Source organism: Diabrotica virgifera, chromosome 10 (assembly GCF_917563875.1).
Source record: "Diabrotica virgifera virgifera chromosome 10, PGI_DIABVI_V3a".
Lineage (NCBI taxonomy): Eukaryota > Metazoa > Arthropoda > Insecta > Coleoptera > Chrysomelidae > Diabrotica > Diabrotica virgifera.
Window position 1 is genome coordinate 40,514,193 of NC_065452.1, and position 22,405 is coordinate 40,536,597.

Below are 22,405 nucleotides of genomic sequence, written 5' to 3' on the forward strand. Positions count from 1 at the left end.
CACATTCGTCAAAGAAAAGCATGGCGCGTCTTCATCGAATAAACGGTTTTCGCACCACGTTTTTCTTTAACGAATGTGTTAAATTTTTTCAATTTTTTTTATTATTTGCTTTTTAGTTGATTTTTTATATGTTTAATTTTAGTCACTCGTAACTAAAGAAAAGCGTTTCTTAAAAATATTTTTTTCATATTTTTTTATTTTTTACTTTTTAGTCTTACACTTTTCAAACATTAAAATATATCGTCATGTTTATTAAAATATGTATAAAAGATATGATGTACAAACATGAAAAGTAGTCGGAATCAGCAAAAAATTTGAAATTTTATTGTTTATTTATGAAGGATAACGTAAACAATTAACGTAAAAAGTGAAATTATGTATAGTTCATATAATTAGTTACAATCTGTAAAAGTTTCAAGTTTTTTCATTGTAAAAAACAAGAGAAATATTTTCCGTTAAAATCGTTTTTTTATTTAAACAATTAATAAACAAAAAAATTTTTTATTGACTATTCGTGTATTGTTCCCGCGAATACATATGTCTCCAAATTTTTAGTCATTTGCATTGAAGAAAAGGCAGTCAAATTAACGTTCAAAGATTTGACCCAAACGATTGAACTAAAGAAAAGCGTTTAATTAATTATAACGACAAAACGAATTCTAATCTTAATTGTAGCACAAAACGTCTCTACCGGTGGTTTTTCTAAGACTACGATAAAAACACGAATTTTTTGAATTCGAGTTTTGGTTGAAGTTTTGTTTCGTATCGTATTGAAATTTGACACGAATAAACGCCAATTTATATATAAACAAATATAATGATCGTTTAAAGTTCGAAAGTTTATTGTTTATTTATGAAGCATAACGTAAACAATTAACGTAAAAAGTGAAATTATGTATAGTTCATATTATTAGCTACAATCCGTAAAATTTTCAAGTTTCTACATTGTAAAAAACAAGAGAATTTAAGCATTTTCCATTAAAATCGTTTTATTTTATTTAAACAATTAATAAACATAAAAAAATGTTATTGACTATTCGTTTATTGTTCCCGCGAATGCATATTTGTCTGAAAATTTGGACCACCTAAAGCACATATTTATCAATTTGATAATAGAGACTCATAGATGAGTTTGGAAATAGAATACGGGCTTCTACTTTCAGTAGTGGACGTTTAAGGCTGAATGATAATGATATTTAAAAATTGTAGGTTAATAACCAAAAATATTATTTTTTTCAGTTTTTTGTCCACCACTGTATAAATATGTTCGTCAATCCAAATTGATTTTAATATTTAATTATTATTATAAAGAAAAAAATTATTTCCTAGCTGTATTTATGTACAATGTAGATTTAATTTTTGTGCCGCCTGGTATATGATTTTTTGCAATCGCGGCGAATTAGAACTGATAGACCCCAAGTACAACGAAAACGTCCGAATGAAAAAAATCCCCCGATTAACTCAATCCAGGGGGCGCATTACGTACTAAGCCAAGCTTTGACAGTCGCATACAGTGGCGAGGCGCTGTACGCAACAGTCCACACACACACACACGGTAGTTCATTCGGCTAGCGCGCGCGAAGTTTGTTCTGTCCCTATCCCTTGTGCTTTTATTTCGGTTCTATTCTGTCGCCGCTACAGCAAATCTAAAATTAGTAATAGAGTAGAGTGGTTTTAGTTCGTGTGCAGGAAACACCACGTGTCGGCGATTTTTTATGTCCACACCGGCTTACATATGCGAGATCGTAAGAGCACCTTCACCAAGGAATACATAAACAACATTTTCAACCCCTTGACTAGACCCACCAGACCGACGTCGAGGCCTGATATCCACAACTCCGCGCGTGTTGCCGAGGAGCCGCGCGTTACTCTGTCAGATCCCTCTGAAGAACAAACTCCCAAGATGTTAATGCCAGGTACAGGAATAACAGCCTCCACGGAGACTGATGGCCTGGTCGGGGGCCTAGGAGGCCTAGGGGTGCTAGGAGCCACTGGCACCCTTAACGGCAACGGTGTTCAAAACAAAGACACGACGTGGACCAAACTTTTCGTTGGAGGACTACCCTACCACACTAGCGATAAATCACTTAGAGATCATTTTGCTGTTTACGGGGAAATTGAAGAGGCTGTGGTTATTACTGATAGACAAACTGGAAAAAGTAGAGGATATGGATTTGTAAGTTTTTAACCTTCTTTAATTTTTGTTTAATTTTATAGAATTTTTAATACAAATTTGTTAATTTTCCAAAATGTATATCTTATTGACAAAGTTCCATGAGTTTTTCTGATGAAACTTGATAATATAGTAACAATTTCTTATATTATTGTAAATTAGTCTTTCATTGGTATTAGTATAAATGGTACCTACATGAAATTAGGTGATGGCTTTTTGTCCTTTGTTAGCTTACATCTGTCACAGCGTTCTTTATCCCATGATAATTTCAAAACGGACCTTTCTTTTTGTATTTTCGCGCTATATGGCTTATATTGTCGACATCGGAAAGATGTTTTTCGCTCTTGTTACTTGTTACTGAACCATCTCGAAAATCATTTTGAAAATGTAAGTTTCAAAAGCACCATAATGTATTTCCAATTTTGTTTATATATTTTGTATATTACTTTTGTCTGATCATTATTATTATTCACTTTACTGATTTAACTTTCTTTAGTTCGTTTGCATCGTTTTCAGTCCATAACGTCTATTTGACTCCAAAGTAATTGTTTTTGTTTAAAATTTTTTTAGGTGCTCTTTTTTTTTTAAACGTGTTCTTTTGTCTTCCTCTGTCTGTGTTCCTTTATCTTCCTCTTCCCCTTCTTTCGTTAGTATGCATCATTTTAAGCCCAGAGCTTCTATTTTACTTGTCTTCAAAGGAGTGTACTTTCAGTTTAAAATTTTTAGGTTCACTTTTTTTTAACGTGTTCTTTTTATCTTCCTCTATGTGTGTGCTTCCTCTTCCCATTCTTTCGTTCGTGTGCATCATTTTCAGTCCATAATGTATATTTTATTTGTCTCTAAAGGAATCCCTTCGGTTTAAAATTTTTAGGTACCCTTTTTTAAACGCGTTTTTTTTGCTTTTCTCTTCTTTGTCTTCACCTGTCTGTGTTCTTTTGTCTTCCTCTTCCCTTTCTTTCGTTCGAATGCATAATTTTCAGTCCATAGCGTCTATTTTACTTGTCTCCAAAGAAGTTCTTTCTGTTTAAAATTTGTAGATGCCTCTTTTTTTAAACGTGTTCTTTTTGCCTTCCCCTTCTTTATCTTCCTCTGTCTGTATTCTTTTGTCTTCCTCCTTTCTTTAGTTAGGATGCATCATTTTCAGTCCATAGCGTCTATTTTACTTGTCTCCAAAGGAGCCCTTTCTGTTTAAAATTTGTAGGTGCCCTTCTTTTAACGTGTTCTTTTTGTCTTTCACTCTTTGTTTTCCTCTGTCTTCCTCTTTCCTTTATTTCTTTCTTATGTATCATTTTCAATACATAACGTATATTTTACTTGTCTCCAAAGGAATCTTTTCTGTTTAAAATTTTTAAGTGCACTTTTAAATGTGTTCTTTTTGCCTTCCTCTTCTTTTTCTTCATCTGTCTGTGTTCTTTTGTCTTTCTCTTCCCTTTCTTTCGTTCGTATGCGTCCTATTTTACTTATCTCCAAAGGACTCCTTTCTGTTTAAAATTTTTAGGTGCCTCCTTTTTTAAACGTGTTCTTGTGTTTTCCTCTTCTTTTTTTACTAGCCAGCTTTTTAGCACTTCCAATACTATTTAACCTTCAATGCATATTATTTTGGCAACATCTTTGCGATTTTGTTTGTCATTGTAAGATTCATTCCCAGATTTAGCCGTACGGCTCACACTCCCTCTAAGGGGAAAATTGACTCATCCCAGATACCAACGCAACGGTATCAAAAGGATTGAGCTCTGGCGTGATTCCCTAGATTCATTCCTAGTATTATTCTTATTATTTGATCTATTTTTACCGACTATGTTTCACGTTCACAGTTTAGCTATTCCTGATTCCTTTTCTGTTAAAAAAAGTGATACAAATTTTAAAAAATATGGATTTGATATCTTGATGAAAATACATATTAATATTATTCTATCTAAATTTACAGTCAAGATCCAGTAGAAATAAACAAACCAAGACACGTTAAATGCTACTTAGGAGCACTCCCGAATCATAATTTACAATGTATATACATTTTAACTTTCAAATCATGATTTCCAAAGTTTACACATTGTAAATTATGATTCGGGAGTGCTCCTAGTAGCATTTAACGTGTCTTGGTTTGTCTATTTCTACTGTGTCTTGATTGTAAATTTAGTATAGTTTCATTATATCTACTGTTTCTGTTTCATAATTTTGTAATAATATGTATTAGGTGGTAGATCCTCATATTATAACTCTTGTAAACTACCTTTTCCTTGGTTATCTTTTTTTCTTTTCTTTTTCATCTATTTACGACTATTTTATCATTGTGTGCTTCTTCTTCTTTTCAACACATTTTGCTCTTTTACGAAATTTGTATTGCTTGAACTTTACAGGAGCTTTCGTCTTTTGTTTTTCTTTTTTACTTTCTGTCTGCGTTTTTTTTTTCTTCCATAAAGCCTTATTTTTATTTATCTGGGTACATATTTTTATTTCACCAACATTTTTAGACATTCTAGTTTTTCTTTTCTTTTTGTTATTCAGATTGTTGTGGTGATTTAAGGATTTATATAAATATTCGATGATATTACAGCTGTTAACCTTCCTCACTAAACCTTCTCTATCTTACTTCTTCTTTCAGGTAACTTCTTCTGCAAACTCTTGGGCCTTTCTTATTGGTAATCTTTCGTTCCGTAATCAGCTGCAGAAAGTTAACTATCTCGTGCCCAAGGACATGCCAAAGATAAGCTGGTTCTTGCTTTTTTACTACATATTCCTAAAATGTTCGGTCCATGTCCATTCTTAGAACTACTCACTTTAGAACTACTTCGTGTCTGAAGTGGTTCATCCATAAGAACTTGCAGCGTGTGGTGCAATACCCACATCTCAGTGGGTAACAGTCTTCATATTGAACTAATTTTGAACGTCCATGCTTCCATATCATACATCATACGGTATAAGCTTTCTCATAGCCAATAATTCAAAAATATATGTTTTTGCTAATCTCAAAACTTCTGCATTAAAACGATGAAACTAATAATTTATATTTTTATAGATATATACAAGTATAAATTTTCCTCTTAAATAAGTTTTTTAATCTTTGTATAAATATTATAGGAGCCTGGAGTTTAACCCTTTTCATGTTTTGTGTTACCCATTTTATTTCTGACCATTTTGGTTAAATTATATGTTGGGTTATATTTTGTATTTATTCTGCATTTCTGTTTCCTTTTTGCATTTATATCTTCAACTTTCTTCTCTATAATCCAGTTTTCTTAAATTTTTGTTTTTATTAGACTATATTCAGGCTACTGGGAGTTTGTCTACTGGTACTGTCTTCTTATATTCTGAGGGTATCTTTGCTGTACGTTGTTCTTTTGACATTTTCTTCAGATTTCTGCAATATCAATTTTAGCTCGTTCCATTTTCCGTCTATCAACCCTGTGGAGTTCATCCTTTGACTTTGTTTTTTATCCTTTTATTTGGTATCGCTATAATATTGTGTCTTATTTCCAAATTACTTATTCTGTCTATTTTCTTGCTACGCGACAACATCTTCAAAAGTCATTTCGTCTCTGTTGTACCTATCTTGATGCTGTTTATTTTGGTTTTAATCCAGTTTTCTACACAATTTGTCTAATGTATCTAGGTATCTTAATGCCTTGTACATCTCAGCATCACCTATCGTACACATTCTTGAAATCTATAAAATTAAGTAATGTTACCATCCTTCTCCTTCTTCTTTTATTACGCCGTAAGCCTATTATTGTCTAATCTTACGGCTGTAGTCGAATTTGTGACATTCACTGCCAGCTATCTCGCCATATTTTAAATGATGTTTCTGGTTACCTGTTGATCTATAATTATTGCTTGTTATTCGGGCTAGCCCCATCTATTGGAGCTTCTTTGTTTTTCTTTTGCATTTTAAATATATTTTCAAGGGCTAAATCGAGAAGCTTAGGTGAGTTAGGATCCAACATTATGAAAATATGTGGCATTACTCTATAGCAGTTATATAATTATACACGCAGAAGAGTTGGTAGTCATGGGAAAACAAAAACTAATAAGACCAAAGCAATTAGGAACTAGAAGCTGAAACCAAGAAACAAATAAACAAAAAGAAAATAAATTACATGGAGATAAGTAAAAAAAAAAGAAACACAGAGTAGTATCTAAGGACAACTTCAAATTTAAAAATTCCACGATATTTCACTGCCTGAGATTGTCTACCTAGAAGTCGTTAACAAATTGTAGGGAGAAACCAAGCCTTTGGAAGAAACATAAAAATGATTTAAAACAGAGAAGTAAGCAAATAGATAGAAATACAAATAATACAAGACACTGATACACCCACTTATAAAAAAAAGAATTTTAGAAAAAAATAATGAGAATAATCCTGGGACCTGATATCACCATCCAATAAAAAGAAATAAGATTAAAAAGCAACAAAGACATTCTAAATAAAGCAAGGAAACACAAATGTAGTGAAAGTTTTTAAATCCCATTGCTTGGAATGGGTAGTACACATTATCAGAAGACTGAAAATAAGGAAGGTAAAGACATTGGAAAAGTGGCCAAACCATAATTGTAGCAATCTGGGTATATAGAAATAACGAGACTCCAGCAGAAAATCTATGAACGTCTTACTACCTTAGAGAACCTACTTAGTCTTAACTCTTTGAAGTAAAAGATGCAATTAAATCGATAAAGAAGAGAGACTACTTGACACCATCTAGTAAAATGGCCATCTAGTTGGTGTATCTCAATTTACATTCCACTATACAAAAAAGCAGCCAATACTAGATGTGAAAACTACTGTACATTGTCACTAATAACACATGCCAGTACAATCTTGTTGTATATCATTAAAAACAGATTAAAAACTTACCTACATTATCAAATACCGCAGGAACAAGCTGGTTTTGTAAGGGAAGAGGTACACGTGATCAAACCCTGAGCCTGAGACAACTCATTGAAAAGTCGAGACAATTTCAAGTACCTATGATAGTATGCCTAGATGCCTACAAGAAGGCATTCGATTGTGTAGCTTTCATCATCATCATCACACAGCCAAATTTGTCCACTGTCGGACATAGGCCTCCTCAAAATGTCTCCACCCTTCTCTGTCCTGGGCAGCTGCAATCCAGTTTGTCGCTATTCTCTTAATATCGTCGATCCATCTGGTAGGTGGTCTTCCACGACTTCGTTTGTCCGCCCTTGGCCGTCACTCTAAGATCCTCCTTGTCCATCTGTTGTCTCTCTGTCTTGCGACGTGTCCTGACCATTTCCACTTCAACTTCGTAATGCGCTTTATGATGTCTTTCACTCCAGTTCTTCGCCGTAACTCATCATTTCGTATTCTGTCTCTCAAAGTTAGGCCAAGCATGGATCTTTCCATTTTTCGTTGTGCTACTTGTAATTTTCTTATTGATGTTTTAGTCAATGTCAGTGTTTCAGCTCCATAAGTAAGCACCGGAAGTACGTACTGGTTAAATGCTTTTCTTTTTAGCTTTATTGGGATGTTTTCCTTGAACACGTCTCTTAGTTTGCCATACACTGCCCATCCTAAAGCTATTCTTCGAGATAATTCGCATGTTTGGTTGTCTCTACTTATTTGTATTTCGTGGCCCAGATAGATAAATTTGTGAACTGTTTCGACATGGCAGTTTTCTAGTGTCATTGGTCCGCTAGGTACTAAATTGGTCATCATTTTAGTTTTTCCAAAGTTTATTTCCAACCTTACTTTTTGAGAAACTCGTTGTAGTTCTTGCAGCATTTCGTGGGCTTCCTTTAAGTCGTCGGTTATTAAAACTATATCATCTGCAAATCGTAGGTGGTTCGGCCTTTCGCCATCGACATTCAAACCTCTGTTTTCCCATTCTAACATCTGGAATGCATGCTGCATTACGGCATTGAATAGTTTTGGTGACATGTTGTCTCCTTGTCTAACTCCCCTTTTTAGTTTTATTTTTTGAGTTTGGATATAGAGGTTTATTGCTGTTGTGGCATTTGCATATGAGCAATTCCAAACGATTTCGCTAAGTTTTGTGGAGGTCCTCGGATTTGTACTAAATTTTAGTATGTTATTGTACCTCATAAAAGAATATTTTCCTGAGAATTATAGCCCCCTAAGTCTCATAGGGCCTGAGATAGAGGCTCTGAAATTGCCTAAAATTGACTTTTTAAAGGTTTTGAGCGTTATTTTTAAAATCCCATATCTCAAAATCTTTTGAAGCAAATTTAATTTTTCAAACTGAATTTTTTTTGTCTTGACGTCTAGTATTCACAGATAAATTTTCAAATTTCTAAATATTAAGCGTAATTTTGGGGACCTCATTAAGTGCGAAGCAAATTTTGAAAAATTGATATTTTCTTATCTTTTTCATTCTATTGCCAAATTTGAACGCGAAGCCGAAGGATCTTTTGCAATATCTTATTTTTAAGGTATTAAGGCAAAGTTTAAAATAGTTCTAGGTATATTTTTTACATTGAAAGGCAGCGAAAATGTATGCATTTGAGCAGGGCCCTTTTTGTGCAAAACAGCGTTTTTTGGAATTTTCAGCCTAGTGCAACTTTTTTCTTCCTATTAATTTGGCCTGAAATTTTTTTTGGGAGTAGTTCTCTATATTTGTAATAATCTCTAGGTACAGAATTTCTTGGCCCGGCCCTCTAAGTCTTCGTTTTAAATCCATGAAAAATCAGGATTTTTTGTACTGAGTAACTCAAATTACCTAGTTTTCTAGGACTCAGTTTAATAAATTCGAATAATATTCCAGGCTGTATGCTCGCCCCCGTTAGGTAAATTATTCCGATTATTTTTCTTTTGCACAAACAGGATGCCAGGCAGTATCGCGGTCGGAAAATTGTTTAAATAATTTTTTTTAAACAACTTCAAAAAATAATTTTTTTTACTTCAGACAATTTTTTTTAGTTTCTTTGATTCATTCTGAGCAAAAAAGATCGTTTGTGATTTTTCTCTAAAATTGATTGTTGTCGAGTTATACACAATTTAAAATTTGAAAAACGCAAAAAAGGGAATTTTCAAGGCTTAATAACTCGGTTAAAATTATTATTATGAAAGTCACAAAGTGACCAAATCAAAGTTTAAAGCCCTCCCTGCAAGATTTTGAGGAAATTTTTGTCAATATTTTATAACGAAGCTGTTATTTAAAAAAAAATAACAATGAGCACTAAGCGTGTATCTCTCGAGCACTCACCACTCGCCTCCATACGCGCCCAACGCTCATTATTGATAATTAACAATAACAGCTTCGTAATAAAATAAAGACAAAAATTGCTTCAGGATCTTGTAGGGAGAGCTTTAAACTTTGATTTGGTCACTTTCTGACTTCCATAATGATAATTTTAACCGAGTTACTAAGCCTTGAAAATTCCCATTTTCGCGTTTTTCAAATTTTAAATTGCGTATAACTCGACAACAATCAATTTTAGAGAAAAATCATAAGAAATCTTTTTTGGTCAGAATGAACCAAAGAAACTAAAAAATTTGTCTGAAGTGAAAAAATTGTTTTTTTTTAATTTGTTTAAAAAAAATGATTTAAACAATTTTCCGACCGCAATACCGCCTGGCACCCTGTTTGTGCAAAAAAAACGAATCAGAATAATTTACCTAACGGGGGCGAGCATTAAACCTGGACTATTATTGGAATCGATTAAACTGAGTCCTACAAACTAGGTAATTTGAGTTACTCAGTACAAAAAATCCTGACTTTTCATGATTTAAAACGAAATTTTAGAGGGCCGGGCCAAGAAATTCCGTACCTAGAGATTATTATACATAACGAGAAATATGTACTCCCAAAAAAATTTCAGGTCAAAAAAAATAGGAAGAAAAAAGTTGCACTAGGCTAAAAATTCCAAAAAACGCTGTTTTTGCAAAAAAAGGGCCCTGCTCAAATGCATATATCTTCGCTCCCTTTCGCCATAAAAAATATACCTAAAATTATTTTAAACTTTGCCTTAATACCTTAAAAATACGGTATTGTAAAAGATGTTTCGACGTCGCGTTCAAATTTGGCAATAGAATGAAAAAGATAAGAAAATATCAATTTTTCAAAATTTGCTTCGCACTTAATGAGTTCCCCAATATTAAGCTCAATATTTAGAAATTTGAAAATTTATTTGTGAATACTAGACGTCAAAATAAAAAAAATTCAGTTTTAAAAATTAAAAATTTGCTTCAAACGGTTTCTAGATATCGCAATTTAAAAATAACGCTCAAAACCTTTTAAAGGTCAATTTTAGGCCTTTTCAGGGCCCCTATCTCAGGCCCTATGAGACCTAGGGGCCTATAATTCTTAGGAAAATATTTTTTAATGAGGTACAATAACATACTAATATTTGGTACAAATCCGAGGACTTCGTCCACAAAACTCGGCGAAATCGTTTGGAATTGCTCCTTCATATATATGTTGAACAATGTTGGAATATCGGTAGTCGATTCTATAATCTCTCAAAGCTCTTAAGATGGCTACCATTTCGATAGTGTCAAAAGCTTTTTTGTAGTCAACAAATACTAGAACTAGCGGCCGGTTGTACTCCACAGTTTTTTCGATTAGGACCTTTAGGCAAGTTAGATGGTCATTTATACCATACCCAGGGCGGAAACCTGCCTGTTCTCTAGGTTGGCATGTTTATAGCTTGTTCTCAATTCTGGCAGTGATTATTCGAGCAAACAATTTATACAGGTGGTTTAGAAGACTAATTGGCCTATAGTTTTCAAGGTCTGTTTCATCTCCTTTCTTATGTATGAGGAGCGTTATAGAATTATTCCATTCAGCTGGTATGGCTTGGTTTTCTAAGCATATATTGAAAAGGTGTTTGATTGCCCTGATGAGAGCAGAGCCTCCGATTTTTAGCGCGTCTGCCACTACTCCATCCTCTCCTGGTGCTTTGTTATTTTTCATTTTGTTTAAAGCATGATAGATTTCAGCCGTTGTTATCTCGGGAATATCCTCTGAACCTTGATTCATAATTTTTTGTTCTGAATGTTCTGTAGGGTTTAAGTCAAGTTTATTTGTATATAGTGTTTTATAGAAGTCTTCCACTATCTCTAGCATTTCCTCTCTATTGGATGTTAGTTTGCCATTTTTTCCCTTGAGTCTGATAATTTCTTTTCTGCTGTTCGTCAATTTCCTTCTTAATATCTTCATGCTCTTGTTATGCTCGATTGTCTGCGAGATTTTCTCATTTTTACATGCCCTTATGTCTTTCTAATAGCTTTAGAGACCTCTTTGTTTATTTTAATTTAAGCTTTTTTGCTCTATATTCTTATCTTTTGGCATTTCTCTTCTTTCTTCCAATTTAAGTTTGGTGATAGCAGTGATTCTCTCCTCTCTCTTGTTGACCGTACAACATTTCCTTTGAGCTTCTGATTTGGTGCCAACTTGCACTTTTACCCTGGTGTTGAATACCACCCCTTCCAGCTGGTGAAAACAATTTTATTAAAAATGACCCCACAAATCGATAGAGGGACAAATTTTAAGTAAAATTTGTTATATCATGTTATTAAAATAAATCAATACTTTTTGAGTTATTAAAGATCAAAGATTTGTTTATTCAAGAGCATATGCGTGAAGTTACGGATGATAAAAAGAACATATTAATTAATTGTATGTTAGTAAAATATTACTTTTATATTATTTCGATGTTTAATTGAATTTTTTCTATCAAGATTAACTGAATATGTCCAGAAACTGGGGGTGTCCAATAATGGATACATTTGACATATTCGAATACACTTTTGCTAAATTTATAATATCGAAATAATATAAAAATAATATTTTAGTAACATACAATTAATTAATATGTTATTTTTATCATCCGTAACTTCACGCCTCTGCTCTTAAACAGACAAATATTTGATCTTTAATAACTCAAAAAGTATTGATTTATTTTAATAACATGATATAACAAATTTTACTTATAATTTGTCCCTCTATCGATTTGTGGGGTTATTTTTAATAAAATAGTTTTCACCCCCGAGAAGGGGTGGTATCCACCCCCAGGGTAAAAGTGCAAGTTGGCACCAAATCATTTTTATTTCTTGGGGTATGCTCTAACTAGTCACCAATTTTCATGCAAATCGATAAAGGTTTAACAAAATAGGAGGTGAAAACCTTTAAAGACTACACTAACTTTCCCCTTTCATCCTTTATTGCTACTTCCTGTATCTACTGAGCTGTCAGCCTGAGAGGGGTCATAATTATCAATATACAATAGACACATTTCACATGCCAAACTCCATATTACTTATGACGATGATTTTTCGGCTCTAGCTCTTAGACTATATCAAACGATGGCAACTGCGAAGCTAACGCTGGAAAGTCCGGAGACGCATTGGTATGACAAAAAAATGCGATTAGTCGTCTAACTAAAGCTGGGAAAGACAAATCTACCTCTCAAAAAATCAAGATGAGATTGATGAATGCACTTATATTCTTAATATTTAGGTAGGTATATACGGAGCAGAAAATTAGACTATTCGCGCACAAGAACGCCAAAAAATTGATGCCTTTGAGATGTGATGTTGGAGAAGAATTCTGTGAGTAAATTGGACAGCTCATCGGATAAACGTTTCCATTCTTAACAAACTTGACAATAAGCAAGGCTATCCACAACATGACTGCAGCGAGTTCTACAGTTCTTTGATCACGTGGTTCTCAGACGTGATAAAAATTTAGAGAGATTAATTGTTTCTGGAAATATTATTGGGGAGAAGACCAAGAGGACGGTTAGCAACCAGATCTTCTTCTTTTTCTAATGGCGCTACAACCGTTTGTGATCTTGGCCTGCTTAACAATGTTCTTCCATTCTGCCCTGTAGGATACTTTCCTTAGCCACTGCCTGATGTTCATGGTTTTAAGATCACCTTTTACGTCGTCTATCCACCTTTTACAGGGCCTTCCTCTTGTTCTATTTCCTTGGGGCTTCCATCTCTGGAGCACTTTTATAGCTCGAGTATCTGGAATTCTTTCTAGATGACCAAGCCAGTTTAGTTTTTGTGACTTTACAAATCTAACAGTATCTGCTCTGTGCATTAGTTTATCCAGCTCGTGCTTCGTTTTAATGTTCCACGAACCATCGCTGCATCGGATTGCTACAAATATCTTCCTTAGTATTTTGCGCATAAAATATTCTCAGTTGATTTTCATCAGTGGTTGAGAGGGTCCACATATCACATCCATATCTGACCACTGGTCTAATTACTGTTTTGTAGATTCTAAGTTTAAACTCACGATTCAGTACCTTTTCATTGTCTTTCTACGCATAAAATCACTTATTATCCCTAATAATCTGTGCTTGTATTTCTTGACTGATGCTGTTGTTGTCATTTATTACTGAGCCTAGGTAGGGAAAATTGGAGGCATATTCTTGTATGTTAAGTTTAAAGGTCTAAGCTTACATAAATTTAACTGAAATAATTGATTTTATATTGAAATATTTTATTTTGACTGGAAATTTTATTCCTCTTTACGAAACTTAGTTGCTCGTTAATGATCATATTTTGTACTTAAACAGATTATTCTTCACTGGTACAACGTCATTTTACAATTTATTCGTCACTGGTTCATAACGTGCCATAAAATCTGTACTATCAATAATTTTCAAATGGAGTTTAACATAAATTCCTCTTTTTCAATTTTTTTTGTGCGAATTTTGATTTTTGTTCCCCATTTCATCTAAACACATAGGTTTTTTTTATTTGTTTTTAAATACAATCTGTTACATCACAAAAAAGTAACACTAAGCATTTTTGTTGAACGAACAAATGTGAGAGGAGTTTTAGTCCAATGACTATCAACTAAACACATAGATACTTATATATTTAGTAAAAGTCTACATCAAAATGCTTTGGTTAAAATTTCTTTTGTTTAATTGTTATTGAAATAAATACGCTTTTCCACGAAAAAATCATAAATATTCCGTTTTCATTGTGGTTTAAATTTATTTCGAATTATTCTCAATCCAACTGAATTTCGTTAGATTTTTTGAGGCGCGACCTTCGACCAAAATTGTTTATTTAAAACAAACACATGTTTTCTATTTTTATAAAATATTTGTTCTACAAAATAATTGTTTGATAAGGTTTGTCTTACAATCACATTCCTTGTCGATACAAAAATATTGTAGTTCATCAGGAAAAGCCGTACCGTATATAAATATTTTGGGCACAGAAATGGCTCTTATGAAAGTAGTTTTGGCATTCAATCATTTTCTTAGAATTAATTTGACAATATTATACAGGGTGTAGCAAAAAGGCAAGTCATAAAATTAAATCACATATTCTGGAACCAAAAATAGTTCGTCTTAGTATACATGTGCACATAAAATAAGTTACAGCCCTTTGAAGTTACAAAATAAAAATCTATTTTTCCCAATATATCTGTTATAGTCAAAGCCCGAATTTCAGGCACTCCTATGTTTGACTAGGCAATCCTCAGGTCTGACTGACGGTCTTAGTCAAAGCCCGAAATAAATTACAGTTTCTGCCTTTGACTAGTCAAACCTAGGAGAGACTAATTTGGTCAGACAGGGGTCGAAATTTAATTTTCTGAAATCGGGTTTTGACTAGTCAAACCCCGATCAGCTATTAAAATGTCGTAAATTGTTAAATTTTGTTAGATTTGGTTTAATAAAACGTCATTTTTTAATTTTAATGTTTATTATTTTTATATTGTCGTAATTAAAATAAAAAAATTAGTGTTTATTCTCACATGTTGAGGCATTATGGCATTAAGAGTTGCACAATACGTTAGACATTTTACACTTACAAAATTTTGAAGAGCATTTCTTATTGCAGTAGCATTTTATAAATGTTATAGATGCTCCAGACGTTAAGCTGTCTCTAAGAGAAATTAGTGCAGAAGATTCTACATTTGGAGGAAAAGGCTTTATAAAATGCTACTTCAATAAGAAATGCTCTCCAAAATTATGGTAAAAGGTCTAACGCATTGTGCAACTCTAAATGCCATAATGCCTCAACATATATGAGAATAAATACTATTTTTTTTATTTTAATTATGACAATATAAATATAATAAACATTGAAATTAAAAAATGGCGTTTTATTAAACCTAATGTAACAAAATCTAACAAATTACGACATTTTCATAGCTGATCGGGGTTTGACTAGTCAAACCCCGATTTCATAAAATTAAATTTCGACCTTTGCCTAACCAACTTAGTCTCTCCTAGGTTTGACTTATCAAAGGCCGAAACTGTAATTTATTTCGGGCTTTGACTAAGACCGTCAGTCAGACCTGAGGATTGCCTAGTCAAACCTAGGAGTGCCTGAAATTCGGGCTTTGACTATAACATATCGATAACTCTTACAGATTTTATAGTGAAAATGGACATGTTGTTTTCTTATGGCAGGAACATCTTAACAAAGATAACAGTGAAATTTGTGCTCCCCTTACAAATAGTGGAGTTTTGTTCTCTTAAACTACCCCCTCCCCCAATATTTGTGTACGATCCAATTAAATTATTATTGTGGTACCATTAGTTATACACAAGGTTTTTAAAACTTTTTTGATTCTAAGTACTTTTTCGATAAGACAGTTTTTATTGAAATATTTTGAACATTTGTATAGGCCTCCACATATTTTTAAGAGACCTGGTAACAATATTATGAAAATAATATTCTATAATCTTACTTAATGCATTCATGGATACGTCTTCACATGCAGACAGTAATTTCTCTTTGTAAGTGTGTGCATATGGAGTCGTGTCCATGAATGTGTTAACATTAACCATTAACAATATATGTGGTGGATTTTACAAATGTTCAAAATATCTAGACAAAAATTGGCTCATCGAAAAAGTGCTAAGCGGCAAAAAAGTTTAAAAAACATTGTATTTAGCTAAGGGTAGATACCACAATATGTAATAATTTAATTGGAACGTACACAAAATTTGGAGTATTCAAGGGAACAAAACCCTGTCATTATGTTCCTGTCATAAGAATGCCACATGTGCATTTTCAATAAAAAATCTCTAATAGTTTTCTATATATGTGAAAAATTAATTTCCATTTTGTAACTTCAAAGGGCTGTAACTTTTTTTAAGTGCCCATTTGTACTAAGGTCAGTGAAGTGGAGCTAGTTAAGTTAGGTTTAGCTCTCTCAGAATGGACAAAGTAATTTTTCCAGGTTTCTAGTAGAGATTTTTCCACCAGAGTTTTCATTTGGTTTGCTCATCGTATTGAAGATCCTCCTCTTGCTTCGGCCTTCTCCCTTTTCTTCTACTACCAATAGTTCCTAGTCCCTGTTCTGCTTTTACCTATTTAGGTATACTCAGTTTACTTTTTTTAATACCTGTCTTTATGTGAATCTCTCTCAGAATTGACAAATTTGTTCTGTGTTCAGACCAGGACACGCGTAGAATTGTTATGTAGTCCCATACTTTCCCCATAGGCTTCGATCTTACTTCTATCAATGTTTTTGAGAGTCCATGTTTCAGCTGCGCATATAGCAATAGTTCTGTAATTTCTGCATACGGGTAGTGATCTTTTATTATGGATATGGATACAGATTGAGCCGCACCACTTTTCAAATCATTCACCTGTGACCCAGTATTAAATCTATGTCAATATCGCCCATTGCTTTTAGAGTTTCCGCTAATAAATATGTTATCCTTCTCTTGAGTTTTTTTGTTTCTGGGTTAGTTGAGAGCTTTCTCTACAGCGGCTCGTAAAATCCTCCTCCTAAGTGTCTTCTCTATTGAGGTTGGCGATCAACATGGTAAATTTCTCTCTGTTCTGGGCTTGATGAATTAAGCCATTCCCTGTAGTGTGGGTCCAATCTCTTCTGATGTTTCGGAGCCAGGATTTCTTATACCCCTTTTACCTTCGATTTTGCCTTCTAATATTACCTGGAGCTGCTCAAATTCCCTATGACGCATTATGTGTCCTAAATATGACGTCTGTCTAATTTTGATTGTATTGACCAGATGAGGACGTATGTTAATTATTTCCAGTACTTCTTCATTCGTAGTTATGCTAGTCCAGCTTATTCTTAGCATTCGGCGGTACATCCACATTTCGAAAGAATTCAGTTTGTTGACGTCGTACTCTTTTAATGTCCAGGTCTCACAGCCATGTACCACACATAACACTTTAGTGTTCTCAATCTTATTGTGACTGATACCTTGGAGTTACAGAGCAGTCTATGTTCATAAAACCAGACCTTGTTATTTCAATGTGTCTTCTAATCTCTTTTGAGTGTTCATTTAGCTCTCTGTCCAGGTATATGAAGCTTTAGGAACTCTGAAGGGTGATACCCTTTATTCGTAGTGATCTAAGAAGAGAATATTCTCACCAGAATATTCTCGGCCACAATATTCTCGTTCTCGAGAATATTCTCTTGAGAGTTGCTGGGTCCTTAATCGTGCTAAGACGATACATAAAAAATAATAAAAAAAAAACGGGAAATGTGGATACGGCTTTTTTAGTAAACGCGAAACAATGAGTAATTTAACTATGGAAATACTGCTAGACAATTATTTGTTTAAGAATTTTACAAGAATGTCAAAAGTGATTTCGAACTATTAATAAATATGATAGGGCCAAGAATAGAGAAGAAAGATCAAACATGAAAAACGCAATACCAATCTCAACAAGATTAGCAATTGTTATTTATATTATACTAACAGTTTTAGTTTAATGTATTTATTCAGGTTGCACTACTCTTCCATCTGTCTGATAGTTCCAGAAGTATGCCAAGTTCCACAACTCTGGACGTAAACGTACTACATTAATAAACCTTATTGTGATTTCATTGGACCACGTATTCATCTTTTATTTGTATTTTTTGACAAAACCAAATTAAATTTCAACAGAGTACAGGAAATACAGAGCAGCATGCAAAATTTTCCACAGCAGTTCGACTTTATCGGCAACGCATCAGGCACTGCAATAGTGTTCAAATATGTACTAGTAAGATTTCGGCCACATGGCTCAGCCAAACGGCGATATTTTCATTAGATGGCTGTAATGTTGCCAGAAACATACCAAATACATATTTTCGGCAACATATTGCTTCAAAAACTAGCCCGTCTAAATGCACCTTTAGACGTAGACCAATCCGTGACTGAGCTGACGACCGGTGAAAAATAAAATCCCACAACTTCTCATCAGTACATTGAAATACAGAATGTAGATGACCAGGATGAATTGTGATAGAAATAGATCCTGAACCTGAGGCCTCATGTTTTTCTGGTTAAATCACATCCATTACTTGCATTATTTGTTGTTAAGAAAAAACTTTCATTTTTTTATCAAATAAATTTTGTGTTCTCTGTTGTTTTTGTATTTTGTTTATATATGAAGGACACTGTTGTTTAGTCTCATAATTTTGTATATAATTTCATGATTTTTAATCCCCATTTCATCTTCAACAATATCCCTAAGTGCGTCATAGGGTTCATTCTCAGAAAATTTTCCATATCGAGAATATTCTCTGACTTTTCATTCTCGAGAATTTTCCAACACTATTTATTCGTATGTTGGATGTATTTAGTTCAATGGAGGTTCTTGTGGAATACCATGATTTTAGTTTTGTAAAGGTTAATGTCCAAGCCCAGCCTGTGATTTTCTTCTGATAATATGATTTTACTCGTAAAATGATTGGTTCTAAATCTTTGATTGCACGTTTAATATGTTCTGAGACTGATGCATCTTTTGAAGTGTCTTTGTATAATTCTGATCAGTAATTTTCCAGGTTTCTGCAGTGCTTTCTATGTCTTGAATAGCTTGAAGTTGTGGCTTGACTCTCGGGCTAAGCATTTAACTTTTTTTAAATAGTCCATGACTTTCATCGATGTTTGCATGTAGCTCCAGTTCTTGACACACGTTGTTTATATGGTTGTTTTATCTCTAATACAGATATATTTTATTTTCTTGCTTAGCACAGCTATTTCTTGAGTGTTATTTCCTATTTTTGTCATTTTGTGGTATGTTGTGGCATACCTCTTCTTTGTTCCATTAATTCTAAGGTTTTCCCTGATATCCAATGTTTGTTTCCTTTTTTAATTTTCGCGGTGTGCACTATTCTGCTGAATGTATTCAGCTTTTTATTCCATTTCATGTTTTATCTATGTCTTCTTTTCTGGAATTCTTCTGCATTAGTTCTAGTTGTGTGTAGTTTGGGCCTACATTTCATTTCATATCTTACTATATTATTTTCTATGTTTGCTCACAAAATCTAAAATTCCATGTCGATTGGGTTTCTTCTTCTTCAGGTTCCTTCCCCTATCGGAGGTTAGAAATCATCATCGCTATTTTAATTTTATTGGCCGCACTTCTGAATAATTCTAATGAGCTGCAACTGAACCACTCTCTCAAATTTCTTAGCCAGGATATTTTGCGTCGTCCTGGGTTTCTCTTTCCTTGTATCTTCCCTTGCATAATTAACCTAAGTAATACGTACTTCTCGCCCCTCATTATATGACCCAGATATTGAATCTTTTTAATTTTAACAGTTTTTATGACTTCACATTCTTTCTTCATTCTTTGTAACACCTCTATATTAGTTACTTTTTCAGTCCACGATATTCTGTGGATTCTCCTGTAGCACCATATCTCAAAGGAGTTTAATTTTTTGATTTCAGACTGTTTTATTGTCCACGCTTCCATGCTGTATAGTAAAGTAGAAAAAACGTAACAACGTAGCATTCTTGTGCGGATCTCTAGATTAAGGTTACGGTTGCAAAGTAAGTTCTTTAATTTTATGAACGTGTTTCTTGCCATTTCTATTCTAGATCTGATTTCTTTTGTTTGATCTCCATCTTCGGTTAGCCACGTTCCTAAATATTTATATGTTGTTACACTTTCGATCGTTGTATTATTGATGATCAGGTTATCTACATTTTGTGGTTTTTTTTGAGAATATCATTGATTTCGTTTTCTTGAGATTCATTTGCAGTCCGTACCTTTCACATGCATTGTATACATGTTGTATTATGTACTGTAGATCTTCCATGTAATTTGCAAATATGACCGTATCGTCCGCATATCTAATATTATTAATGCTATTTCCGTTGACCAAAATACCTTCCACAATATCCAATAAAGCTTCTTGAAATATCACTTCACTCTAGACGTTGAATAAGAGTGGTGAAAGTATGCACCCTTGTCGAACTCCTCTAAGTATACTTACTTCATCTGTCAGTTCTCCTTCGACTCTTACTTTTGCTTTCTGATTTTGATACAGATTCGATATAATTTGTAGATCTCTACTATCTATGTTTTTGGTCCTAAGAATACTTAGAAGCTTTTCATGTTGAACTCTGTCAAAAGCTTTTTTAAAATCTATGAAGCAAGCATATATGTCCTGATTCATATCCAGACATCATTGTGTCAGAACATTGACTCCGAATAATACTTCTCTAGTTCTTAGACCCTTTCTAAAACCCATCTGTGAATCACTTATTTCTTGTTCTTATTTCACGTGGATTCTGTTATGTATGATTTTAAGGAAGGTTTTCAATGTGTGGCTCATTAATGCAATTGTCCGATAGTCATTGCAATCTTTAGCATTTGTGATTTTTGGAATCGTTACAAAAGTTGAGAGAAGCCATTCTTTGGGTATGTGTCCCGTCTTTTATATGGAGTTAAAAAGGTCTACCAAGACATCAATATTATCTTCATCAATTATCTTCAATAGTTCAATTGGTATTTCATCGGGTCCTCGAGCTTTTCTACCTTTTGTGTGTTCTATGGGATAAATAACTACCTCTTTCCTTATTTCTGGTCCCGTGGTTTCTCCGTCAACATCTAATTGTTCTACTTTTTGGTCATAAAATAGGTGTTCAATGTATTCTTTCCATCTGCGTAATTTGTCTTTCGTTTCAGTTATAGTGGTACCATCTGCATTTGTTAATATCCCGATTGGTTTGTTACGATTTCCTGAAATCATTTCTTTAACCTTCTTATGGGTGTTGAAAGTGTCATACCTTGCCTCACATTCCTCAATTTCTTGACATTTAATGGACATCCATGTTTCCTTAGCTTGTTTTATTTTCTGTTTTATTTGTTTATTATTTTCTTGATATTTAATTTTATCTTTGTTCTTATGTATTCTTCTTTCGTCCATCTTTTCGAGAATTTCTTGTGTCATCCATTCTTGTTTGGCAGCTTTTGTAAATGTTAATGTTTGCCGTTTTATTTCTTGGGTATTCTGATTTTATTTTATTTCGAGTTTCTTGGTATGTATTTGGTTCTCTTAGTTTATCAATGTATATTTGTGGTCTAGATCTTTTCATTAATGGTTTTCTGAATCTTACATGCATATTTGCTACTACTGGGTTGTGGTCCGAGTTTACATCTGCTCCAGGGTAAGTCTTCACTACTGTAATAGAGTTCTTGTACCTCTTCCTTATCAAGATGTAATCTATCTGATTTCTTATAATTCTATCTTTGTTGTCTCCAGGAGCTTTCCACGGCGATTTGGTAATTTAAACATTGTATTCATAACTACGAGTTCTTCTGTTTGGCACATCTGAATTAGTCTTTCACCACGCTCATTTCTCTCTCACAATCCATACATTCCAACACAACACTCCACACTTCCTCTGCCCACTTTGGCATTGAAGTACCCATTAGTATCAGAACTTCATGTTTTTTGTTGTTTTAATCATTGTTTCCAATTTCTCGTAGAAGTCTTCTATTTCTTGTTCCTCCTTGTCAGCTGTTGGTCCATATACTTGAATAACATTCATTTTCCCCATATTGGTGTTAATTTGTAGCATTATAATGCGATTCGAAAGCGGTGTGAAACCAAGTACGGATTTATCTATTTCCTTGTTTACCATTATGGCCACACCATATCGGTTTGTTCTATCAAAATATCCACTATAATATATAGCTTCGTTTCTAGTCCGTTGTTTTCCAGACCCTGGCCATTGTACACCGCTTATTCCTAGAATTTCGATATTTAATCTTTCCATTTCTATCGCAGAATTATCTACTTTACCTGGTTGTAGTAAGCTTTGTACGTTCCATGTTGCAATTCTCATATTTCCTCTTGTGGTAATTTTTAAAAGTGTTCCATTATTTACATCACAGGGATTTCGCTGGCTTACGACCTGGGAAGCCCTGTGGCCAACTTGTGATTTACTTCCCCTGCCGGATCTTGGTTTCCGCGGCCCATGATCAGTAAGGTTACTCATTTGGTTATTGCTAGCCATGATGGTTGTCCTAGGGATGCTCTTGTGAGCCTTTACTACAGTGGTTTCCCGTGGCCTTCTGTA

The 22,405-nt window shown here is 33.7% G+C and overlaps 1 protein-coding gene across 2 annotated transcripts in view; it reads left to right on the plus strand.

Moving 5' to 3' along the window:
* Positions 1-1,501: 1,501 nt before the first annotated feature.
* The window catches only part of LOC114335526 (RNA-binding protein 24-B-like), a 307,277-nt gene continuing 286,373 nt past the window's right edge, over positions 1,502-22,405 (plus strand). For both annotated transcript variants that reach the window (XM_028285780.2, XM_028285781.2), the window contains exon 1: positions 1,502-2,176. In XM_028285780.2, coding sequence (XP_028141581.1) covers positions 1,736-2,176 — 441 coding nt within the window. In that variant the 5' untranslated portion in view covers positions 1,502-1,735. The remainder of the gene's footprint in view (positions 2,177-22,405) is intronic.